General features: G+C 40.4%; 1 protein-coding gene across 1 annotated transcript in view; it reads right to left on the bottom strand.

The window, feature by feature from the left end:
• PCLO (piccolo presynaptic cytomatrix protein) overlaps positions 1-20828 on the bottom strand; it is a 470221-nt gene that overhangs the window by 180585 nt on the left and 268808 nt on the right. The window contains exon 8 of the mRNA XM_067564601.1: positions 2366-4571. Coding sequence (XP_067420702.1) covers positions 2366-4571 — 2206 coding nt within the window. The remainder of the gene's footprint in view (positions 1-2365; positions 4572-20828) is intronic.

Below are 20828 nucleotides of genomic sequence, written 5' to 3' on the forward strand. Positions count from 1 at the left end.
GGAATGGGAGGAGAAGAGAAGCTGAGTGTCATCCTGTGGCAGGCTGGTTGGGCGGGTGGTTGGGGTGGTGCACGTGCCCTGAGCCAGCCTGCTGTCTATTTACTAATCTCTCCAGCTCGACTGACTGACAGCTCCTGGTTCTGGGCAATCTGCAAGGCTTTATAAAGCTTTATAAGAAATGGAACAAAACAAAGTTATTTGTAAAACTGACACAGCCATTGGGATAAGCTCAGAAAATGGGGTACCAATTGTTCCCAGGGACATGTGATAAACCTCACAATGAACAAGTTGTGAACTGAGTTAGGCTAGATCTAAAAAAGAACATATCAGATTCAGAACCAGATCAAAACCAACCCCTATATCCTAAGTATTCATTGCAAATAAATAATGAAACTGTATAGTAGTATTATAAACTACTGTGATTTTATCCATGATCTGTTTATGTACTACATAACAAATAGAGGGAAGGCCAAGTTTTGTATGGATGTGGGGCCCAATCCCACTCTCTTTGGCTCCAATCCATTTTCAATGGACTTCAGTGGAAGTTGCTGGGGTATGCAGAGCTCCTCCTATAGTGGGCTGAGTGTCAGTTTCCATCTTCCTTCATTGGGAGTTGAGGGCAATCAGCACAGTACAGAGGTACTCAGCACCTAACAGAATCAGGCCCTTAATCATGAAAAGCCTCCAGTATTGCTAACTCCAACTATTCATATTCATGAGTCAGCCCCCCAAAACATCCTGAGATTGGTTTAAAAAGTATTAGATTTAAAAAAAAACACACCACTCTGGGTTCTTTTAGTTTGCTTGCTGAAATTCTGGTTTAATCATAAGAATCTGTGAGTTGGCGCTTTAAGAAAAGCACAAAATACTATGAGACTCATGATAAAATAATGAGATTTGGCAACTTTGAACCTCCCATGAAAAAAAACTTCAGAATCAGAGCCCAAAATACACAGAAATTTACAGAACAATGACTTGCAGCATATCATTTTACAATAGTGTGAGATCATATGCAGAGAAAGCAAATGTTATTCATCTTCTAAACCAAGATTCCCCTTTGGAGTTCAAAATGATACAGCTTATGAACAAAGAGAAGCAATGCTTTTTCAAAATAATAAATTTGGGTTATGTATAAGTACAAGAATAGACCATTCCTACTTCATAATCATGCAAATAATTATTTTGTGGTAAATATTGTCACTTACAAACAATATAGTGCACGCAAAATTTTGTTTTTTTATTGTGCAGTAAATACACACAAGAAAATTTAATGGAGCACATACAATGAAAAGCAGATGATAACTTAAACATGTGCGTTTCATTCTCTTTCAGAGTGACTATGAATTTTAAACGGTTTTAAAATGTATTAAATTTGACTAGAGTCAAACAAAGTGGATGCATAATTTTCAGTTATTTAGTACTTGACACCAGCTTAACATTTCGCTGTATTTACTTAAACGAAACACTTTTTAATTACACCATTTATGATACATCAGAAAGATTCCTTTTCATGAACCTAAGTGAGATAAGCTCTTGTGCTTATCTGGCAGAAGTTCTGTATGGGGTCCACATATATCCAGTTAAGCTGGATAATCCATCAATGGAAGTGAAATATTTTAAGTAAGTTTATTGATGAATGAGGTTACTTTGTACCATCTGAATGATAAATTTTCTTATATCATCACAATTCTGAATGTGCAGAAGTCCACATGACAAGATGTATTTTAGCAGTCTGTACTTAGAATGTTCATTTGCTATCACATTAAGCTCTCTACGGTTCTAATACACAATATCTACTTTTAGCACATAATACTATTGCTCATAGGTGCAATTATAACTCTGTGTGCTTCAGGAAGTTGTTACTGATTCTGGAAACCTATAATGAAATTTGATGCATCCAGTTTTTCTTACTAGATTCAATTGTTTTTAAAAATTTGGGGGCCACGTTAGGAATTTTTCAAGAGAAACTGTGTAAAAAAAATCAACAATTGAATTGCATAGGATGAAGCCCCATGTAAGGAGTGAAGAGAAGAGTATGGGGCACACTTTATAAACACATTCTATTTATATAATGCTTTTAGAAATGTAGACACCAACAAATAAAAAGGAAAATGCATAAGCAAAGCAAAAGGAAACCAAATCAACAAGTGACTTGAGCATACTACTGTGTCTAAGCACCATCCAGAATCTGTTTTTAGAATAAAACAAACAAACAAAAAAGCAAAATAAAAAGAGAGATACACAAAAGATGCACAAAGGAACAAAAAGAAGAACAAGTCCTTGTAGGATGATAAAAATTAGATGCATGCATAAAAATGAGGATTTGTGTTGTGATAGTAACAAAGCAGTCTGAGGCCTAGTTTACCTTCACTGTCTGACATGGCATGCTGGAAGTCATCCATGATGAAGGCTATATCCCGATCATACCCGCGAGTCCGTGATTCTTCCCTCATATGTTGCTGGACCTCAGGTAGTGAATGGCTTGATCCGAACTGCTCCCTGGTATCTGCTGATATTGGTGGCAAGGGTCCAGCTGAAGCTCTTGCCATTCCCATTGGCTGACCAACAGGACTTAACGGGCTCTCTTCCTCTGAGTTCTGTGCTACTATTGGGATTCTTCCCCTGCTTTGGCTAATAGGTAGACTTGTAGGTTTAGTTCTTCCAGAGGGAGCTGCATGACTAAAAGAAATGTCTAATGGTTCAGACTCTTGGGCTTTCAGTCTTAAAGAAGAACTAGAGGAATCTCTTTTTAATGATAAATCAAGTCCATAGACTGAAGAGGGTCTGGATGAGGGCCTTGATCTACTGCCACTACTATATGACTTGTCAGCTTCATCTTGTAATGTGGATCTCATTGTTGGACCTAGTGTTGTCCCAAGGCTGGCTCCAAGGGATGATGTTAGCGTTGGCCCCATAAATTTCTGTTGGTCCGTGATATTTTTTCGGAGGCCAAAAGTGATATCATCCTGAAGAAGCCTTGCTCTGGAGGTAATACCACCAAGCGATGAAGTGCTGGAAGTCATATAGCTTGAATAATCAGGCTCGAGGTCTCTGTTTTCCTGGATAGGTGAAAACTTGGACAGTTTGGGGTCTATCAAAGCCTTCTTGTGCTTTGACTGCTTCTGGTAAAGAAGGGCTGCTGGGAGCTGCTTGGCCGCTTGTTTCTCAAGTGTGAGCCTGCTTATGCTGTACTTCTCAGATTTGGGGAAATGCCTGTAGCTGCTCTCCGCATGGTAATACTGAGAAAGGCCAGCAAGGTGATCGAGGCTTTCTGCACCCCGGCGGAACTCCTGCTTGATCTGATGTTTTAGGAGCTTCAGCTCATAAGGATCTTCCATTGGATCTTCATCAGCTTTCACGTAAGTATGCAATCTAGAAGAAGTTTGCAGTGGTGCTAGGAAGTCCGTCACTTCTTGTGTCCTACGGGCCTCCGTGGTTCGAAGAAGCCGATCGGTTTTTGTCAGATCCTTCTCGTGGAGGCTAAAACCAGAACTCAGTGCTGCCGTTCCCTTTGTAAGCTCTCCTATATCATCGATAAGCACATAATTTTGTGGCGTGTGGTGATGGTCTATGTCTGCATAGAATGAATCTGCAGATATGCTTGATATGGGGCTGCTAGCCATGCTGCTTCTCTCATCCAGCCCCATCCTTAAGTCCAAGGTATTGTATTTGCTGCCAAGGTGGGAAACCGCATAAGTATTATCAGTGGAAACAGGTGCAATCATGAGAGGCTGGTTACGAATCACATCATAGTTCGTTGTTATCTTAGGCTCCAAATATAACGTAGTTTGCCTTGGCTTTTGCTGTATCACCATCATTTGTGACGGCAGTTGATATGATGACTGTTGGGTTGGTGGAGGCTGAGCCTGGGGAGTAAAGGACATGGTTGCCACAGGCTGAAAGGCTGACTGGGTTTGATAGGGTGAAACCTGCTGATGATATAAAGTCTGCTGCTGTTGGTAATGTGACTGTTGTGTATACTGAGTTGGTGCTTGGGTAGGAAGAGCAGGAGAAGAATATTGATACTGTGTATAAGGGCTTGTAGGGGGAGCAAACTGAGTTTCTGGCTGGGTCTGCGGTGGCATGAATTGATTAAATTCTGTCTGTGGTGCAGTTCGTGGTCTTTCCAAACCATGCTGAGCTTCCATTCTGGTAGGCCTGGTATTATTAACTTCACTGTCTGACATGTAATCACGTTCTTCTGCCACTCCTTGAAGATAGGCACGCTCTCTCTTTTCTCTTTCCTTTAACAATGCTTCTTTCCGCCTATTGATGCCCATTTCCAAGTACCTCAGTTTGGCATCTATTTCTTTTTCTTCCTCATCTAGCTCAGCTTGCTTCTTCCTAAGCTTGGCTGACTCTCGTTCTACCAGATCCAATTCCCTGTCTATATCCTGGAGAATTTTAGCTCTGGCCATGGTGTTGGTTCTACAGATCCTTCTGCGTGAAGCTGACCCCACAGTAGTGAATGCTGACTGGGTCCCTGTGGTAGTGTCTTCTGGAGGTGGGTTGGGTAGAGTCCTCTTTACCTTTTTCTGGGTGCCCGATGTTATACCTGAAGAACCTTTAGCCTACAAGGAAAGAAATAAAACTGAGTCACTATTCTAGAAACCTGAATTGTAATAAGCTGCAGACTGGTAATAACACCTTTTAGCATTGTTTCATATCATAAACGTATGCTATACTTGCTGTAGAGGAGGCTGGTGACATCTGAAAATAGGCAACAAAAAAGGGTTTACAGGGGTGCATTCAGAGCCTGTTTACAAAGTAAAGACAAGACATCAAATTCAAAATTGGGCAGGGACCAAAGAATTGCCACTGATGCTCCATATAATATACCGGCCTTTTTTAGTCTAAGGTTGAGAATTATTTTGTCAGCTCTACTGAAATCCCACAGAATATTTTAATTACAATTTTATTCTTATATCGGTATAGCTATATACTCAAACCCGCACATATAGTACCTATATTCACACATACATATGAACACACTCCCTCCATGCAATATTCTCATAATGTCTCAGGGCCAGATCCTGAGCATGTGCTAAGCATCCATAACACTGAAATTCAGTGGCTAAAGCAGCTTATGGTGCAAACACACCCCATTGTCAGGTGGAGAACTGGAGATGCTGTGACTGATCCTCTGGACTGTGGCTGATGCTCTCTCCTCATCACTAGTCCCTTTCTTATTCCCACTGCCATGAGGGAGCTCCTGCAGGATTTAGTTCTGTACTGTACTGTACTACTGAGAAACACCTGCTTGGCTCCCCTCAAACCTGGCTGTCCTTACACAGGAGAACTTCATTAGTTCTAAAGCTAAAGAACTTTCCATGGCATTAGTGGCAGGGCAAGACGTAATACAAAGAGAGGTTACAGAAAGACATATAAATAGAAGATGTGAACTTTAGGTAATTTTTTCAAAAGCTACCAAGTTACTTTCAAGTGAAGTAAGCACTTTTGCAAATAGGTCTACTAAGTCACTTAGGTGCGTTGGAAATTTTACTCTATGTCCCTAACAGCTCCTCATCCACTTTGCCTTAGTAAAGACTAGAGGACATAGCCTTATGTATACATTTAGAACAATCACTTCAGTCACCATAGAAATGCTGTCACCTTGATGATGGAACATGGAAACTATTTAACAGCATATGTAAACACTAAGGTTCTACAACTCTCTAGCAATTGTTGCCAATTTAAAATGAACTTTCTACTGAAGTAAATGTTCCTTCAATCAGATAAGAAGTCAGCAAGACTAATTTTAATTACTATAGGAAGGATTTATTTCCAAGCTATAATGTGTTGTCAACTAATAGTTGTAAAGGTGTGAAAAAAAAGTATTGCCAACCTTCCTTGCCAGCCCCCCATTAGTTAACCATACCAAGTCACAAGAATCAACCGAATGTCATTTGTCATGGGTCTTTAAATAAACTTTCACCATCTTCTGAAGTGCCATTTAAAGCTCTTTTCTTCCTCGTCATCTAAATTCCATCAACTTGTGCATGCTTTGCACTTCAATAAATGCAATTTAGTTTTGTTTTCAACTTCCCGTGGCCATTTCCCAAATCCACATTGTGCCAACAAATCAAAGAAACTAATTTTCTCTCACTCAGTGTGTAGTTATAATCAAAGACAAATTAATCGTCTACAGTAAGTCTAGTGGCTGTTAATTTATATTGCAAATTCAGCCTCTAGCCACGCTTCCCCTACCCGCTTCAAATCTGAAATAGCAATCACAAATGGTGACTGATATCGGGGAAGAACCATTAACTGCAAACTCATTAAGGGTATATGATACTTTGAAGAATGATTATATTGTGATGATGGCAATGCTGGTGAGTAAACCTCTACATTAGTTTACACCACAGTTTATTAACAAAATGTGTCTTGTTTACATTTAAAACACAAAGAAGTCAAAACGGATAAATTACCCATGAAGATAAAGAACAAATTAAGGGCCTGATACTCTGAGGTACAGAGTGCCTATAAAGATACATCTATACTGCACATTTCTTATGGAGGCATGTATAATACATAGATGGGTAGTCCCCATAGCATGGGTCTAAATAACAGTGTACATGATGAGACATGGCTCAGGTGAGTAAAGACTTGCCTGAAGCCTGTGGGCATGTACTCATGAATGTATCCACAAGGCTCTTGACTTCCCCAAACAGTGCCTCTCCCCATCAGAGTAGTCTGCCCCTGCCTTCCCACTGCTGGAGCCTTTCCCCACTGAAAGAAAAGACTGGCAGTGGGGACAGGCTCTGGCATGGAGAGACAGAGGGGAAAGAGTCTGGCAGCAGGGAGGCAGCAGGGAAGGGAAAGATTCTGAAAGTGGGAGGAGGCAGTAGGGATAGGCTCCAGTAGCTGAGAGATGCCCTTCTCCTGGCTGGAGCCTTTCACTGACATATGTAGCTACACACTACTGTGTGAACAGTTTCCTTTTCTCTGCAGCATATAGCTACATGTTGCTGCCACTAGTGTGCAGTATATACATAGCCTTAGAGGCACTGAGCACTTCCAATTCCCATTGAATGTACTCAACACGTCATGGGGTGGGACCCAATTACATAGTACTGTTCAGACTCATGTCCCAATATGTGTAAGTCAATCTTTTTATTTTTAGCTTTACACATTATTTCCTCTATGTACGGGGCAGGCACAGACAGAGCTTGGTTATTTTCATGTTCAGTTTATATTTGGATGGGGCGGGGGAGATATTTTGCTGTAGGTTAGTGGTGTAGTATTCAAAACATCTGCTGGTTTTTTTTAGTTCTTTATTCTGGATAACATCATCATGAATGATGTTAGCAACATTATACAGAGTTCTGGTAATAGTGTTGGAAGTTTCTAGCTACGGTCAAGAGAAGTTCAAACAGAGTGATTGCCTGTATAACACAGAATGGAGACGTAATATTTTGTATTTTTTTTAAATTTGTGCTTAACCAAGAAAGCAGATATATACAAGCCAGGAGCTGTTCCCCACCAGACTGCAATCTTTATGTGATACAACCATAGAAATTAGAAACTGTAAGGACCTATTAAGGCATCTAGTCCACCTCTCTGCCAAGTCAGTTTTGTCCCCATAATATATGTTCTAGAGCTGTGTCCAGTCTAGTTTTAAAATGTCCCAGGGGAAGGGGCTTCCACTACTTTTCTTGGAAATCTGTTCCACAGCGAGGAATCACTGAGGGAATTTCTATGGCTAAAGGTTATGTTGGAAGCAGACTAAATGATCATAATGGTCCCTTCTGGCCTTAAAATCTATGGAGTTGTTCTTTATATTTTTCCTAATTTTCCATGTTCTTTATTTCATGCTATCCATATGCCCTTTATTCCACCCTAAATAATGCCTTTTGACCTAAGGTCCAAACTGTGGTTTTTAAACAACTAGTCCAAGTAGAGAGTAGTTTAGACGTACATAAGACCTCAGGAAGGGAGTCTCAAGGAGTAGCAACGGTTTGCTCTGTTTCAGCATCATAACCTGAAGAACTCACAATTTTTGCTATAGTCCCATGTGGATTGAGTCAAGTTCAAGGTCTGAGCCCTTATTTTCAAGGCATTCAATGACCTGGTCCCAGTGTATTTAAATGAACTGAAAACTCTGGGATGAAGAACTTGGTTGACAATTCTGCCCTTCTGCCAGAAATGGAACTCTTTTTACAATAAGGATAAAGCCTCTCTGTGCTGGAAAAACTAACCTCACCACCTACCACGCTAAATGCAAAGTGCATTTATTTGATTTCCCTTCTCTAATATAAATACAAAGCAATATGTATATAACCCCCAAAACAAACAAACAAACAAAACATTCCACCAAACACCCAGTTCCTGGGAAGAGGATGAGAGAGAACAAATATGTGACAGATGTTAGTCATGTTGCTTAATGTTCTACTGAAAAGTGCTCAGATACTATGGTGATGAGAGCAGTATAAGAATATGAATAGAATAGAATAGAATAGAATAGAATAGAATAGAATAGAATAGAATTGCTGGTTAGCAAATAAAGTAATAGAGTTTAAGAGGGACCACCAGATCATCTAGTCTGATCTGTATATCAGAGGCCACCAACATCATCCAGCACCCAGACACTAAATCCAGCAACCAATATTTGACCAAAGTTAATGAGACCCACAGGAGACTAGACTATTATGTGTCACAGTCAGAGAACAGGAGGGACCAAGGTGCCTCAAATGGCCCTGAAATGGAAGAGAAATGATTAGGTGAGATATACCCAGGTAATCCTTACAAGCTACCATACTCACATGCTTCAGAGGAAGACAAACAATCCCCAAGGTCACTGCCAATCTAACCCAGTTGTCCCTTTTTAGTCTATACACCATTTTTGTGGCTGTCATTTTTGCTCTAATTTCTTATTGTGTTGGTTCCTGCTGCTCTACCTCTGATGTTCTTTCATCTCATGCTCCCACTCTCATCTCCATGTCCACGCCTTTGCATGCAAAGCTCCCTTATCTTGATTTGCCAAATCATCAATCTTCTCTTTCAAGTTCCCACCAAAGGATCATTTCTTCAGTCCACAATAAGAAAAATTAACCAAGCCATTAAAAATAAACAAAACCAAACAAAAACCAAAGAAACCTTCAAGTTACTCTTTCCTCTGAATTTCCCAATTAATAAACAAACAAATAATAACAATAATAATCTTAGAAAGCAGTGACTCTGAAGAAAGAATTGGGGATTATGGTGGCTAATTGGGTGAACATGAGCTCCAATGCAATGCTGTGGCCAAAAGGGTTAACATGGATGAATAAATAGGGGAATTTCGAGTAGGAGTAGGGAAGTTATATTACTTCTATATTTGGCACCGGAAATGCTGGAATGCCGTGTCCAGTTCTGATGTCCACAATTTAAAAAGGATGCTGATCAGTGCTTACTGTGTAATGGAAGCGGTGCTGGGGCTCAAGCAAGTAGGTGCCAGGGCTCAAGCAACTTTTTTACATTCATAACTGATGCCGCAAGCCTGGAAGTGCTGGGGCTATGAAGTGCCAAGACTAGAGGTGCTGGGGTTCAGCCCCAGCAAGCCATGGCACAGATTAAGTACTGATGTTGATAAATTGCAGAGGGTTCAGAGAAGAGTGACAAGGATGATTAAGGGATTAGAAAACACAGTCCGTAAGTATCTATATGGGGAACAAATATTTGATAATGGGCTCTTCAGTCAAGCAGAGAAAGGTTCAACATTATCCAAGGACTGGACGTTTCAGCTAGACAAGTTCTGAATGCAAATAAGGAATACATTTTTTAAAAGTGAGGCTGATTAACCATTGGAACAATTTACTAAATGCTGCAGTGGATTCTCCATTACTGGCAGTTTTTAAAATCTAGACTGGACGTTTTTCTGAAAGATCTACTCTAGTTCAAACAGAATTGTTTCAGGGAAGTTCTGTGGCCTGTATTATACAGGAGGTCTGAAGAGATGATTGCAAGTGGTCCCTTCTGACCTTGGCATCAATTAATCTATATAGTATTTAGTAACATGTTTCATTCACACAGCTAATTTTAAATCACTTTATAAATATTAATTATGCCTCATAACAGCCCCATAACCCCCGGCCAGAGGCCCAGTCAGAGCAGCTCCCCTGAGCCCTGGCTGGATTGGAGCAGAGCAACCCCCTACACAAGCGGAGCAGCTCCCCATCCTCATCCCAAGCCCCTGGCTGGAGTGGACCAGGCCTCCTGGCCCTGGTTGGCCCACTGGCACCTGGAGAAGTCCTGGTCAGGCCAGCCTGCCAGCACCTCCATTGCCTGCCACCTGCCTATAAATGACGGGAAGAGGCAGGGCCACCATGACCCAGGCGTTTGGCGGCACAGGGGCGGTGGCTGCCTTTGATACCTGCCACCTATGCTCACCCACCTTGTCTCTCTAATATCCTGGGACCGACACAGCTACAACCACCCTCCATATAACTGTGTAAAGGTTGTCAGTCCTATTACATTTTGTGCTGGCTTTAGATATGGATTATTTCTTTGAGATCAGCATTTCTCTCACTCTCTCTTTGAGAGACAAAGCGTCTTTAAAAGCATAGTATTTTCTACCGATTTTTATCTTCTCCAATTTGATAGCATTGTTGATGAGGGCAGCATAAAACTGCCCCATTACTGGAACCAGCCATGCATTAGGAAATGCTTACATTTCCATTGCTTCTCATTTGTGTAAAAACAACACTCTTTTGAGGGACTGACTGGTATAGGGTAATGGGTAATTGCTAATAGGATTTGTTGCCTTTAACCTCTACAGGTGTTCATTGGATTCTAGGCCACTCTTTCACTATCTCTTCTGGTTGCTCTACCTCCTTTCCCTTTCCCCCAGCACTATGGTTCTTGGTCCCCTCTTCCTCTGCCTATATTTTTCCCCCATCACCGGGTGACCTCATTTGTTCACAAGAACTCATCTACCATCTTTATGACTAAGATGTACATATCGCACTCTGACCCCTCTCTTTTAACTTCAATTTCAAATCCCTCACTGTCTTTGCCATATCCTAGCATTGAGGGCTTACTGTCATCTCAAGCTCAACAAAAGCCAGCTCATAATCTTTCCACCCAAAGTCCCCCTGCCATTCTCCTTTACAGCTGACAAAACTAACCTCCTCCCTAGCACTCATGCCAAGAACTTGCTTTAATTTGGGACAATCCTGGGATCAGCATGTACAATCTAGGATCTGTGCATGCATATCAAGCACAATTGCAGTTTCACCTGCCTTCTTTGTGCACGCAAATGTTGTACTGCATGTGCAATTGCAGGGCTTTGCCTATGTAATGGGTGCTCATGCAGGTGGTGATGCTTGGAGGAAGGGTGTAAAACAGGGTCTAGCCAAGTTCACCTCCCAGCACCCCTGGACCCAGAACAGTGCAGGAAAGACACCTATCTCCCCCTCACACTGGGGCAACAGAACCCAGATGGTGCCTCCTCACCCACCCACCATATGGTCTTGGTGAAAAACTGGAGAAAGAAACCAACCAGATACTTCAGTGGGCAGGAGCAGCCAAAGTAAGGACTTCTGCACTGGGGAGAGGGGATTCTGCCAGATCCTCTCCTAACTAAATCCACTCCCAAAAAATTGTTGAACTAACCTCATGTTTTCTGCCATGTGGTCACTCTGCTTGTGTCATTCTGCTTTTTCCTTCGCCTAGTTAAATTGTAAGCTCTTTGGGGCAGGGACCATCTACTATTCTGTGTTGTACAATGCCTTGCACAACGGGGCCTCATTCTTGGTTGGTCCTTAGGCATTACTATAATAAACATGGTTAATAATAAATAATAATAATAATACAACTATCACAGAAGTTTGGGCTCCCTGCTCTGAAACCAATAGAGAGAAGGGAAATAAGATGAAAAGTACAAGGGAGAAAAAGAGATTAAAACTGGGATTTAGGAAAAGACCAATCGCGCAGTCAGTAATGAGAGTAGAATACTAAACAATGTGCACACATACTATGGGCCAAATTCTACTCTCCTTACTCACATGCCATTGGCATCAATGAGACTACTCGCATGAGTTAGATGAGCTGAATTTGGTCTTCGACATTGAAGGAAACTTGCTATTTCACTAGTAGTATCTCAGAGCTTTTCTTTAATGCACCTCTTGTCTGTTCCTTCCCTGCAAGTAGTTTGCTCTGTGGTGTGAGCAGTCAGGCAGAAAACTAGTTTCTACATCGCTAGACAGCAGCATTGAGATGCCAGTCAGTCTGATTGCTCTCGTAGTTCTTCATTCCTCAGGCAGCCCTGCAGAGATTAATTTATCTTCGGTGCTAAAGTCTGTGTGAAGTTTTATGTTTGTTTGTTTTTATTTTATTTATTTTTTAAACAGTACCCTAGAACCTGAAAAACAATAAGCATTTTCCATGGCTTTTTTTTATTTTATTTTGTGCTTTCACTCATGTCAATCATATAGTTAGTCATTCTTCATTTGAACAGTGCTGTACTTTCCATTCCATTAATCTCTTCATTTCTTCTGTGAAATTGCTCAGAATTGTCATTTTCACTTCAAATGCAAAGGGAACAGTACAGTGCACTTCCTAACTGTTGAAGTGACACAAGATACTAACTTTCTTTTGAGTTAAATATCTTAAGGGACACATATTGCCTTTCGTTTTTAGAGGTGGTGGGGCAAATTCTGTAAACATTCAATATGTGAACTAGAGAAGGACATGGCCCTTTTATCTGGCCTTTCAAAGAGGGCCTCAACCTGCTTTTCTTTTCTGCATGCACAACTTTGTGTGTGTAATCACTTAAGGTAGTTTTTGTGCATGAAAACGGCAGACTTTCATGTGAAGCAAACCCATTTGAGAGTCATTTGCAAAAGGGTTTATAACACAGGGCATGTGCACAAATAGAGGCGAGGGGCTTGATTTTTCTGTAGTAACTCAGCTAAGTCAGTAGTTACACTGGAGTAAAACCAGGATGAGAGAAGAATTGGGCCCAATGTTTTGAAACTTTGACCCCTGATATTTTGCCTTGGAAAAAGTCTCATATGGATGCATTTAACTGGAGTTAGACATCGGAAATATTTACAATGTAAAGTTCATTACTAAAATATTCCTTATTCCAAAGAACTATTGGGCTTGCTCTTCCCAGAAATCCATATCTATATTTACTTATTGCTTCTGTTCCCTCTGTTCATGCAGCATTAGCCCCATCTCTATCCATTCCCATTATTTGTGCACTGTTTTGTGAAAGCTTTCTCTTTTGCAACTTTGGTCTCTGACTCGGGCAGCTTTCCTTTCTCTCTGTCTCATCCACTGTCCAACCCTTTTCAGCTCTCATTTGACAGCTTGTATTTTCCCCCTTATTTTTCATTTCTCTCTGGGCTACTATTATTTATTATTTAACTTGAAAATGACATTATATAACTCCTTGAAATCATCTGAGATAAAGTTTGAATGTGAGATGCTCTAGTCAATCATGTTGCATTGTATATGGAATTATATGTACCACGTTTACTGTAAAATGGGGAAATAATCATTCTGCAGACTGAATCAGATGGCACAATAGACATCTGCCAAGCCAAAAGAAAGAGTCAAATAGTCAGAGGTGAGGAGTGTGTCAGCATCAGAACTTTTGTATCGAAAGGACAAGGTCATTTGCACATTGAACCATTTTGCACATTGACGCATTGCAAAAAAGGCTAGTTCAGCTGGAAAAATCTCAAGTCCTCAAATTAGATCTCTGCTCCTAATGACTGAGCTGACAGATTTTAAAACTTGCTGTAAAAGGGCTTTGACTTTTGCTATACTATACGGCTTGCGTGGTATGGCAGTAACGCATTCCACATTCTATTCAAATAGCCTCAATATTTTTCATTGCTCCTACAAAACACAGGTACACACAGAGTATTAGATGTGGGCAACAGAGTTAAGCATGCACTTAAATAAATTGTATGTTTTATTTTACTGGGGATAAAGCATTATTTTCTGATGAAAGAAAGGAAATCCTATGAGGATGTAAGAAAGAAAGAAAGAAAGAAACCTGAGTATATTATATAAACAAACATCTATAACACATAAACTTAATTTTTCAAAGTTAACTATCCTGAAGCATTTTATTTTATTTATGAATAGCTAGATATTTATGAAATACCTAGAGACCTTCATGTAAGGCCAAAGAAAGATTATTCTTCAACTGCTGGATTATTCCCTCCAGGGCAGGACTGAAACTTGTGAGCTGGGAAAACAATTCACTAAATAAATACTTCTCTCTATGAATTTAGGTCCTTTTCCTATTTGCAAGTTATTGGTGAATGGGTTGTGAAATTTGCAAAGACTCTTTGTAACTAGTTGAATTTTTGTGTGGCTAACATTCAGCCAATGAATTGCTCACAAACAGTTCAGTGTGAGAATTTATATGAATGGATTCATCGCGACACCATCCACCTTGCTCATGAAGGCGGAGAAAGAAAATTCTGCCAAACCAGGTTCTGAGATTCAGGAGGCTATGGAGGAAAATGAAGGTAGAATGCAGTGTGAACTCTGTGAACTGTCTACAAGTGAAACAGAAACCCAAAATGATCTGGAGAATCCAACCTCTAGAGACAGAGGCTAACAGCACAACCAGAGCTGCTCTTCCTCAGGTGTTTGACAATGCGGAGAGAAAGGCTGCAAAACTACACGGACTTTGTATTAGAAGATATTAATTTGATCAGTGCTCTTTAAATAGTTTGTATTTTTTTTTACTGTTATTCATTCAAAGCCCATAAGTCATTTTAAGTGGGAAAGAGGCAACTTTGGAGGTGGTGACAGGAAGTTTTGAGAAGCAGCAGGGGCAGTTGGTGTCTGTGCTGGGTCAGAGTGTCTGTGCCCTGTGAGCTATAGCCATCTTTGTTTCTAGTGCAGTATCTTTTCTGTTTACTTAACAATGACTGAGATTCATGCTCCTGTAGCAGATTTTGTATTAGGTAATGCTGATGCAGATTCTATGTGGTGCTCACATTGGGTGGTTCAAAAATCAGACCCTGCAGAAACAATAACATTTCCCTCAATTTACCTCAAGTGTTATGCAGCATTTAAAAAATTGACTGCTAAGCTTTGGATAAGGCGGGGGGGAAGGGGGCATTGCTCTCTTTCCCACAATTAAGGGGAGAATTTCTTTGGAGCCAGCTCAGCCTGACACCTCAGGCTGCTGGATCATGACCAGGAGAGGCAGCATTCTGTTTTGCAGTCTGCCTCTCTCATATAAGAATTGAGGCTGGCAGGCAGAGTGAACAGAGCACAGAGCAGCCACTTTCCTTAAATCAGAGCTGGGGATCTAGGGGAGAGTGGCCAGCAGATTGGAAAAACTCATCAGGCAAATGCTTGGCTGCCCAGTTCTGGTCTTCATAGAAATGACACAACTAACTGCTCCCATTATCATCTTTGCTTGTCCCTAACCTCATCCACATCCCTCTGTACATTTGGAACAGTCTCTTAATTAGCCTGCATAAAAGTTCCTGCCAAAAAGCACCTTAAAAATCTGCCTGATGTGCAACAAATTCCATTGAAAACAACCACCTCCTGCTCCATCTTTATACCATGTTATACTGCCCTGTAGTGCTCTCCATCTGCATCTGAACCAAGAGCCCTTTGAGGCAGGGCATAATTTTTCTCTCAGTGACCCCACTTATACATCAGATCCAGTGAAGTCATTGGAGTTAGTCCTGTTTACACCAGTGTAAGGGAAATCAGGAGCAAGTTCCATGATTCTAAGCTTAACTTCCTTATCATGTTTCAAAATAAATGAATATAAATGATAGTTATCTTAGAAAGTATATTTTGATAAAGTGACAGCATGTCTGAAGTCAATGGAGACACGGCCATAGTGACATGTATTGAAAATTTTAGTGTGTACATACTTTCCATTAAGCATGTCTACATGGATAAGTTTTACATGTTATATCAATACAGAAGTGCACACTCACACTGTAGAAGAGTGGAATTTTTCAGTTTAGCTTAAACACCATACATACTTACATACTCACACACATACAAAGATAAGGCAGTCATACTGGAATAAGGATGTCTATACAAGGGGTTATACCACTCTAATTATAACTGTTCAAAGTCAAACCTTCACTTATACCATAACCAGAAATCTCTCCGATGCTGTCCAGGTCTCAAATGTGCATCTAGCCTTTTCCTATTTTGTTTGTATGTGGATGGGAGAGCTGTCACCAGCATGCAGCAGTATGGCACTCCATTTTGCAGAAGTTCAGCGAGGAGCAACACAAGTGGTTAGAGGACTTGGAGAGACTGACTTACCAGGAATGTTTAAAAGTGTGAAACATGTATTGCATGGCTAAGAGCAACTGAGAGGACACAGAGTAGCAACCTCTATATATATTTAAATGAGTGCAAACACCAAAAAGGGAAAAGGAATTGGTTAGCCTACAAAAGAGGTAATATCAAGCAATGATGGAATGAAACTAAGAATGGGTAAATTTGCTTTGTCAAAGCAGCTAGTACATTTCTGGGTATTGTAAAAATCAATCATAGAATCATAGAATATTAGCATTGGAAGGGACCGCAGGAGGTCATCTAGTCCAACCCCCTGCTCATAATGGCTTCCTGGCAGGGTGATACATTAGGCAGTGGAATTGTTAGGGGAGACATTGGCATACAGCAGAATTCCTAGTATTCCAGTACTAGGTCACTGCCAGTACTGGAATATTGATTATTATGCCTATTACCAAAAGCATCTGTAAGGCTTTTGTCCCAGCCTTAGCATAATTAGGCAGGCAAGGAGAAGAAGGGGAGCATGATCCTGAGCCATCCTGTCTTGCTTCTTTCAAATTGCTGAAATATGCACTTTTGAAAAGACAGGAAGTCTATCCATATTTAACTTCTAGTGTGTGTACTGGGGCGCATGAGACGGCAGACTCTGCAAAACACATCTGTATAACTAACAGCTTAAACGTATTTGCTTAATGTTTTTTCTTTGATTGACATGTTGATGTAATTGTAGTAGTTACTAACATAAAAGAGATAGGTAGATCTGAGGAATTTGGATTTGACCTTCTGGAGTCTCCTGGAATCCCCAGCGACAGGAGGATAGCTGGCCACTTGAACCTTGTCATTTGACCACTCAAGACCCTCCCAGATTGTGGGTTACTATTGTTTGGGGGTGCTCTATAACTTATTGTGTTTGTATGTGCTTGAAACTACATAAAGCAGAGACTTTGAGTAAAGGCAGTCTTGTGAGAGTGCTGGAGATTAATAAAATAAAGGCTTTAAGTGAAAGTACTTGACTTTGTGTGATTTATGCCAGCCATTTAGTTACATCTCTAATGATTTATTTCCTGACACTGCCTTGCAGAGAGTAAAGTTACCGAGAGCTTTATATTTAGGGGACCCCAGATAACAAGAATAGTTTCCCAAGGGAAGAGGTGGAAACCCCAACTGATTAGTTAAAACTAGATTAGATGAAACATTAGTAAATGTACTCTTGCAGTGGCAGGAGAGCAGACCACAGAGCATTTTTCATCATCATGATATGGGCACAATTCTCCTCCCACTCATTTGTTCATCAGAGTAATTCCAATAGTCCTGATTTACACCAGTGTAAGTGAAGTCAGTAGTAGGTCCCATGATTCTAAATTTAACTTCCTTATTTTGTTTAAAATAAATGAATATAATTTTATACCTGGTTGTTTTCATCATTTTTGAATGAGTTCCTGAATTATGACTGACAAAATCAAAATTAATTTTCATCTGAGCAAGCATTATATCTGTTCACATATTCCATCTGATTATGCCTTTACAGTCAGTGTAATGTTTAATCAGAATATGTAGGGTTGGATAAGGAGAAATCAGTAACCTTTAACAGCAAGATTGTCTCCCATTTTAATACTAATTATTCTAGTTTAGAACCATGACTTTCCACTTCTGCTTACTATGAGAAGCATAACATGAAGGTAGAAGTTCAACAAGCTCATTTTTAAGCATCAGTGAAATAGAAAAGTACAGAAAAGGTAGTAGAAAAAGAGAGTAATGTGGAAGTAGTGCCATTTACAGTTTCAATGGCTACTTTTACAACAACGATAACTAGTTCAACTTCCAGCACTTAAAAGCAATTGTGGCTCATATGAGAGCAGCATCAAGAGAGTGCTGACCTTGCATCCAGGGTGCAATTTCATTGGTGGGGGGGAAGAACAAGAACCCTCCATCTCACTGTCATCACCCTTTTCCTTCCCCTTTTAACCACTCTCTTCACCAATCATCTCCAAGGTCCAGCCAAATGGCCACACCATCCTTTCGTGCAAGGAGGACTGGACAAGACTGTCTTTGGAAATTGAGCCTGAACATTCCACGTGGTGCACATTGTCACTCTGTGGAGAAATCAGGTCAGGCAGTAGAAGACAGTATTAGGTAAGCTGCCCACTGTGTATTTACAGAGATCTAAGTAAGAAATCTATGTAATTGGCCAAATCTACATAGACTGCCCCATTCAGCATAATACGTGTGGCAAAAAATGGAGTTTATTCCCTCAGCATATTAAATTAACAGCAAAGCATGTCATGACCTAATCGCTCTCTGTCATATGGTTACATTTCCTTTAACCTGAAAAAAGACAGGAAGTAATTAGTTTTACTGCTGTTCTTTTTGATTGTTAAATGATTTAGATCAGATATTGTTTGTGGCACATATGTCTGGGTAACTCTCTTCTTTTCTTTGTCTGGTGTTTTGCATAGTTATGTTTCATGGCTTAAAGACAAGGGGCCAAATTCTGCAGTCCTTGACCTGACAACACTTTCTCTGCAGCCAATTGGCCAGAATCTGTTTTAATTTACAACAGAGTAAATCCAGATTAACTGTTAAAAAAAAAAACAAAAAAAAAACCCACAGCCTCTGAATTTACAACAGTATGTGTCAAAGCTGTTTGACTAATGAGTACCACTAGAGTAAGGACTGTAGGATTTACTCCAATTTGAACAGAACTAATGAAAATATTGGAGTCATAGCTTCACATATTGTAATGATTTGCATTCATACAGGTCAGAACTGCCTATGTCCAGAAGGATTCATAAAAATGCAATAGGTCAGTACACAGCTTTAAATGTTTTCTATACAGAGTGTACCCCACAGTAGCCCAATGTACAATACTATTGCACATTTTCTGGAACATAACTAAAATTAGCTAAGGCTATTAACTTTTATTAGTAGCTAGATAGAATCAGCAAGACCTAAGTGATGATCGGTATATTATTATTTTAACTATTGTAAAATTGGTTTTTTTTTTAAATAAGTGTGCTTAGTATTCATGCAAAATTCTAGAATGATAACTTTGCATGCATGCATAGTACAAACTTCCCTAACATTGCCTTGCCAAAGTGGTTTGACCCCAACCTGGAGAGAAAGCTGTAAAGAGTTCTGTCTCAATAACCATTCATTTCTTTGCCTCGCAGCTTACACTGCCAAAAGATTGACATTTAGTATCAATTATCATTGTGGTTTTAAAGATGGCGTTGATAAGGATCTTATAATCTCATGCTTATAATCTCACGCTGCTTTCCCCATGCACATGAAAATCTCCCCGTCAAACTTCATAAAACCTTATCTTCTATTAAATCCCTCCTTAAAACCTACCTCATGATGCCTACAAATTGTTCCCCTAGTTGGCGTTAGGCAAGTAGTCTGTTAAACTGCATTTGCTTTATAGCTATCACATCCTCCCAACCTATCCCCAACCAGTTTGTCTGCTATGTGCACCTGTTGCACCTTGTAGATTGTGATCTCACTGGGGTAGGGGCCATCTTCTTTGTTACATGTCTGTGCAGGGCTGAGCACAATGGGGTTTTGATCCTGGATTGGGGTTCCTAGGCGCTACTCTGTAATACAAATAATAAATACTAGTAAAAGATTTGTACAAACAAAGGGGGCGTTTTCTTGGTATGGGTCATAAATAAATCCAGTAATGTATGTTAAAGAAAAAAGATAAACACCTGAAAAGGCGAAACATGAATGCCAGATGTGGAAGGAAAACATGCTTGCACTCAGTATATTAAATAATTTGTTCAAATAGGGTTCATCCAAGTGAAAATATGATATCTACATTTGCTGACAAGGTGAAAGGGATCTTTGCTGTTCTGCTAAAGAAGTATTGTCATGCAACTTAAAGCTGTCCTGGGGACACATTGACTTGTGGACCCAGTTTTTAAAGCATGTTGGAAGAGAATATATTCAGTGCAAGGACAGTGATCTTCTAGTGACACAATTTATTTACATGGGTCAGCAAATTGTTTTCTGTGTTGTTTGCTCCCACTAGAACTCACACAGCTCTTCTGCCTCATATCACTATCTAGAAGTCCTGAGATAACTGCATAACTGTGCCCTGCTGTGACAGTATAACTTTAAATTACTCAGACAAAGAGGTTTTACCACCTCCCCTGCTGCCAGAGGGAAGAAAATCGAGGTGAGGCAGCAGTGGGGCAGGAATGAGGCCATGCAAGGTTCACCCTGTCCTCCCATTCTTAGACCTGAACAGCAAGCCTCTGAAGGCAAACTACCTCATTATGGCATGAGACCTTGAGAACTCCCCCCTCCCGCCCGCTGCCCAAGCCATATGGGCTCAGGGAAGGAAAAGTTGAAGCCAGCATCTGGGAGTAGACAAAGTGTTATGGCAAGAGCTAGGGGCAACAGCAGTGGCGAGACGGAGAGGGGGAGAGAAATGAACTGAGCTATGTCCTGTCTGCTCCACAAGCGCTAACCTGAACAGGGGACTCAATAAACCAATAAACCAACTAACCAAAAATGGGGAGCTAAAGTGGCAAACATGCCGTCTTGTCTCTTTAAGCTCATCAGGGCAGAGGCTGTGTTTTGCATATGTTAGTACAGCACCC

Source organism: Emydura macquarii, unplaced genomic scaffold (genome assembly GCF_026122565.2).
Source record: "Emydura macquarii macquarii isolate MOO-44397 ecotype Brisbane River unplaced genomic scaffold, CSIRO-AGI_Emac_v2 contig_2636, whole genome shotgun sequence".
In the NCBI taxonomy this organism is placed as follows: Eukaryota; Metazoa; Chordata; order Testudines; family Chelidae; genus Emydura; species Emydura macquarii.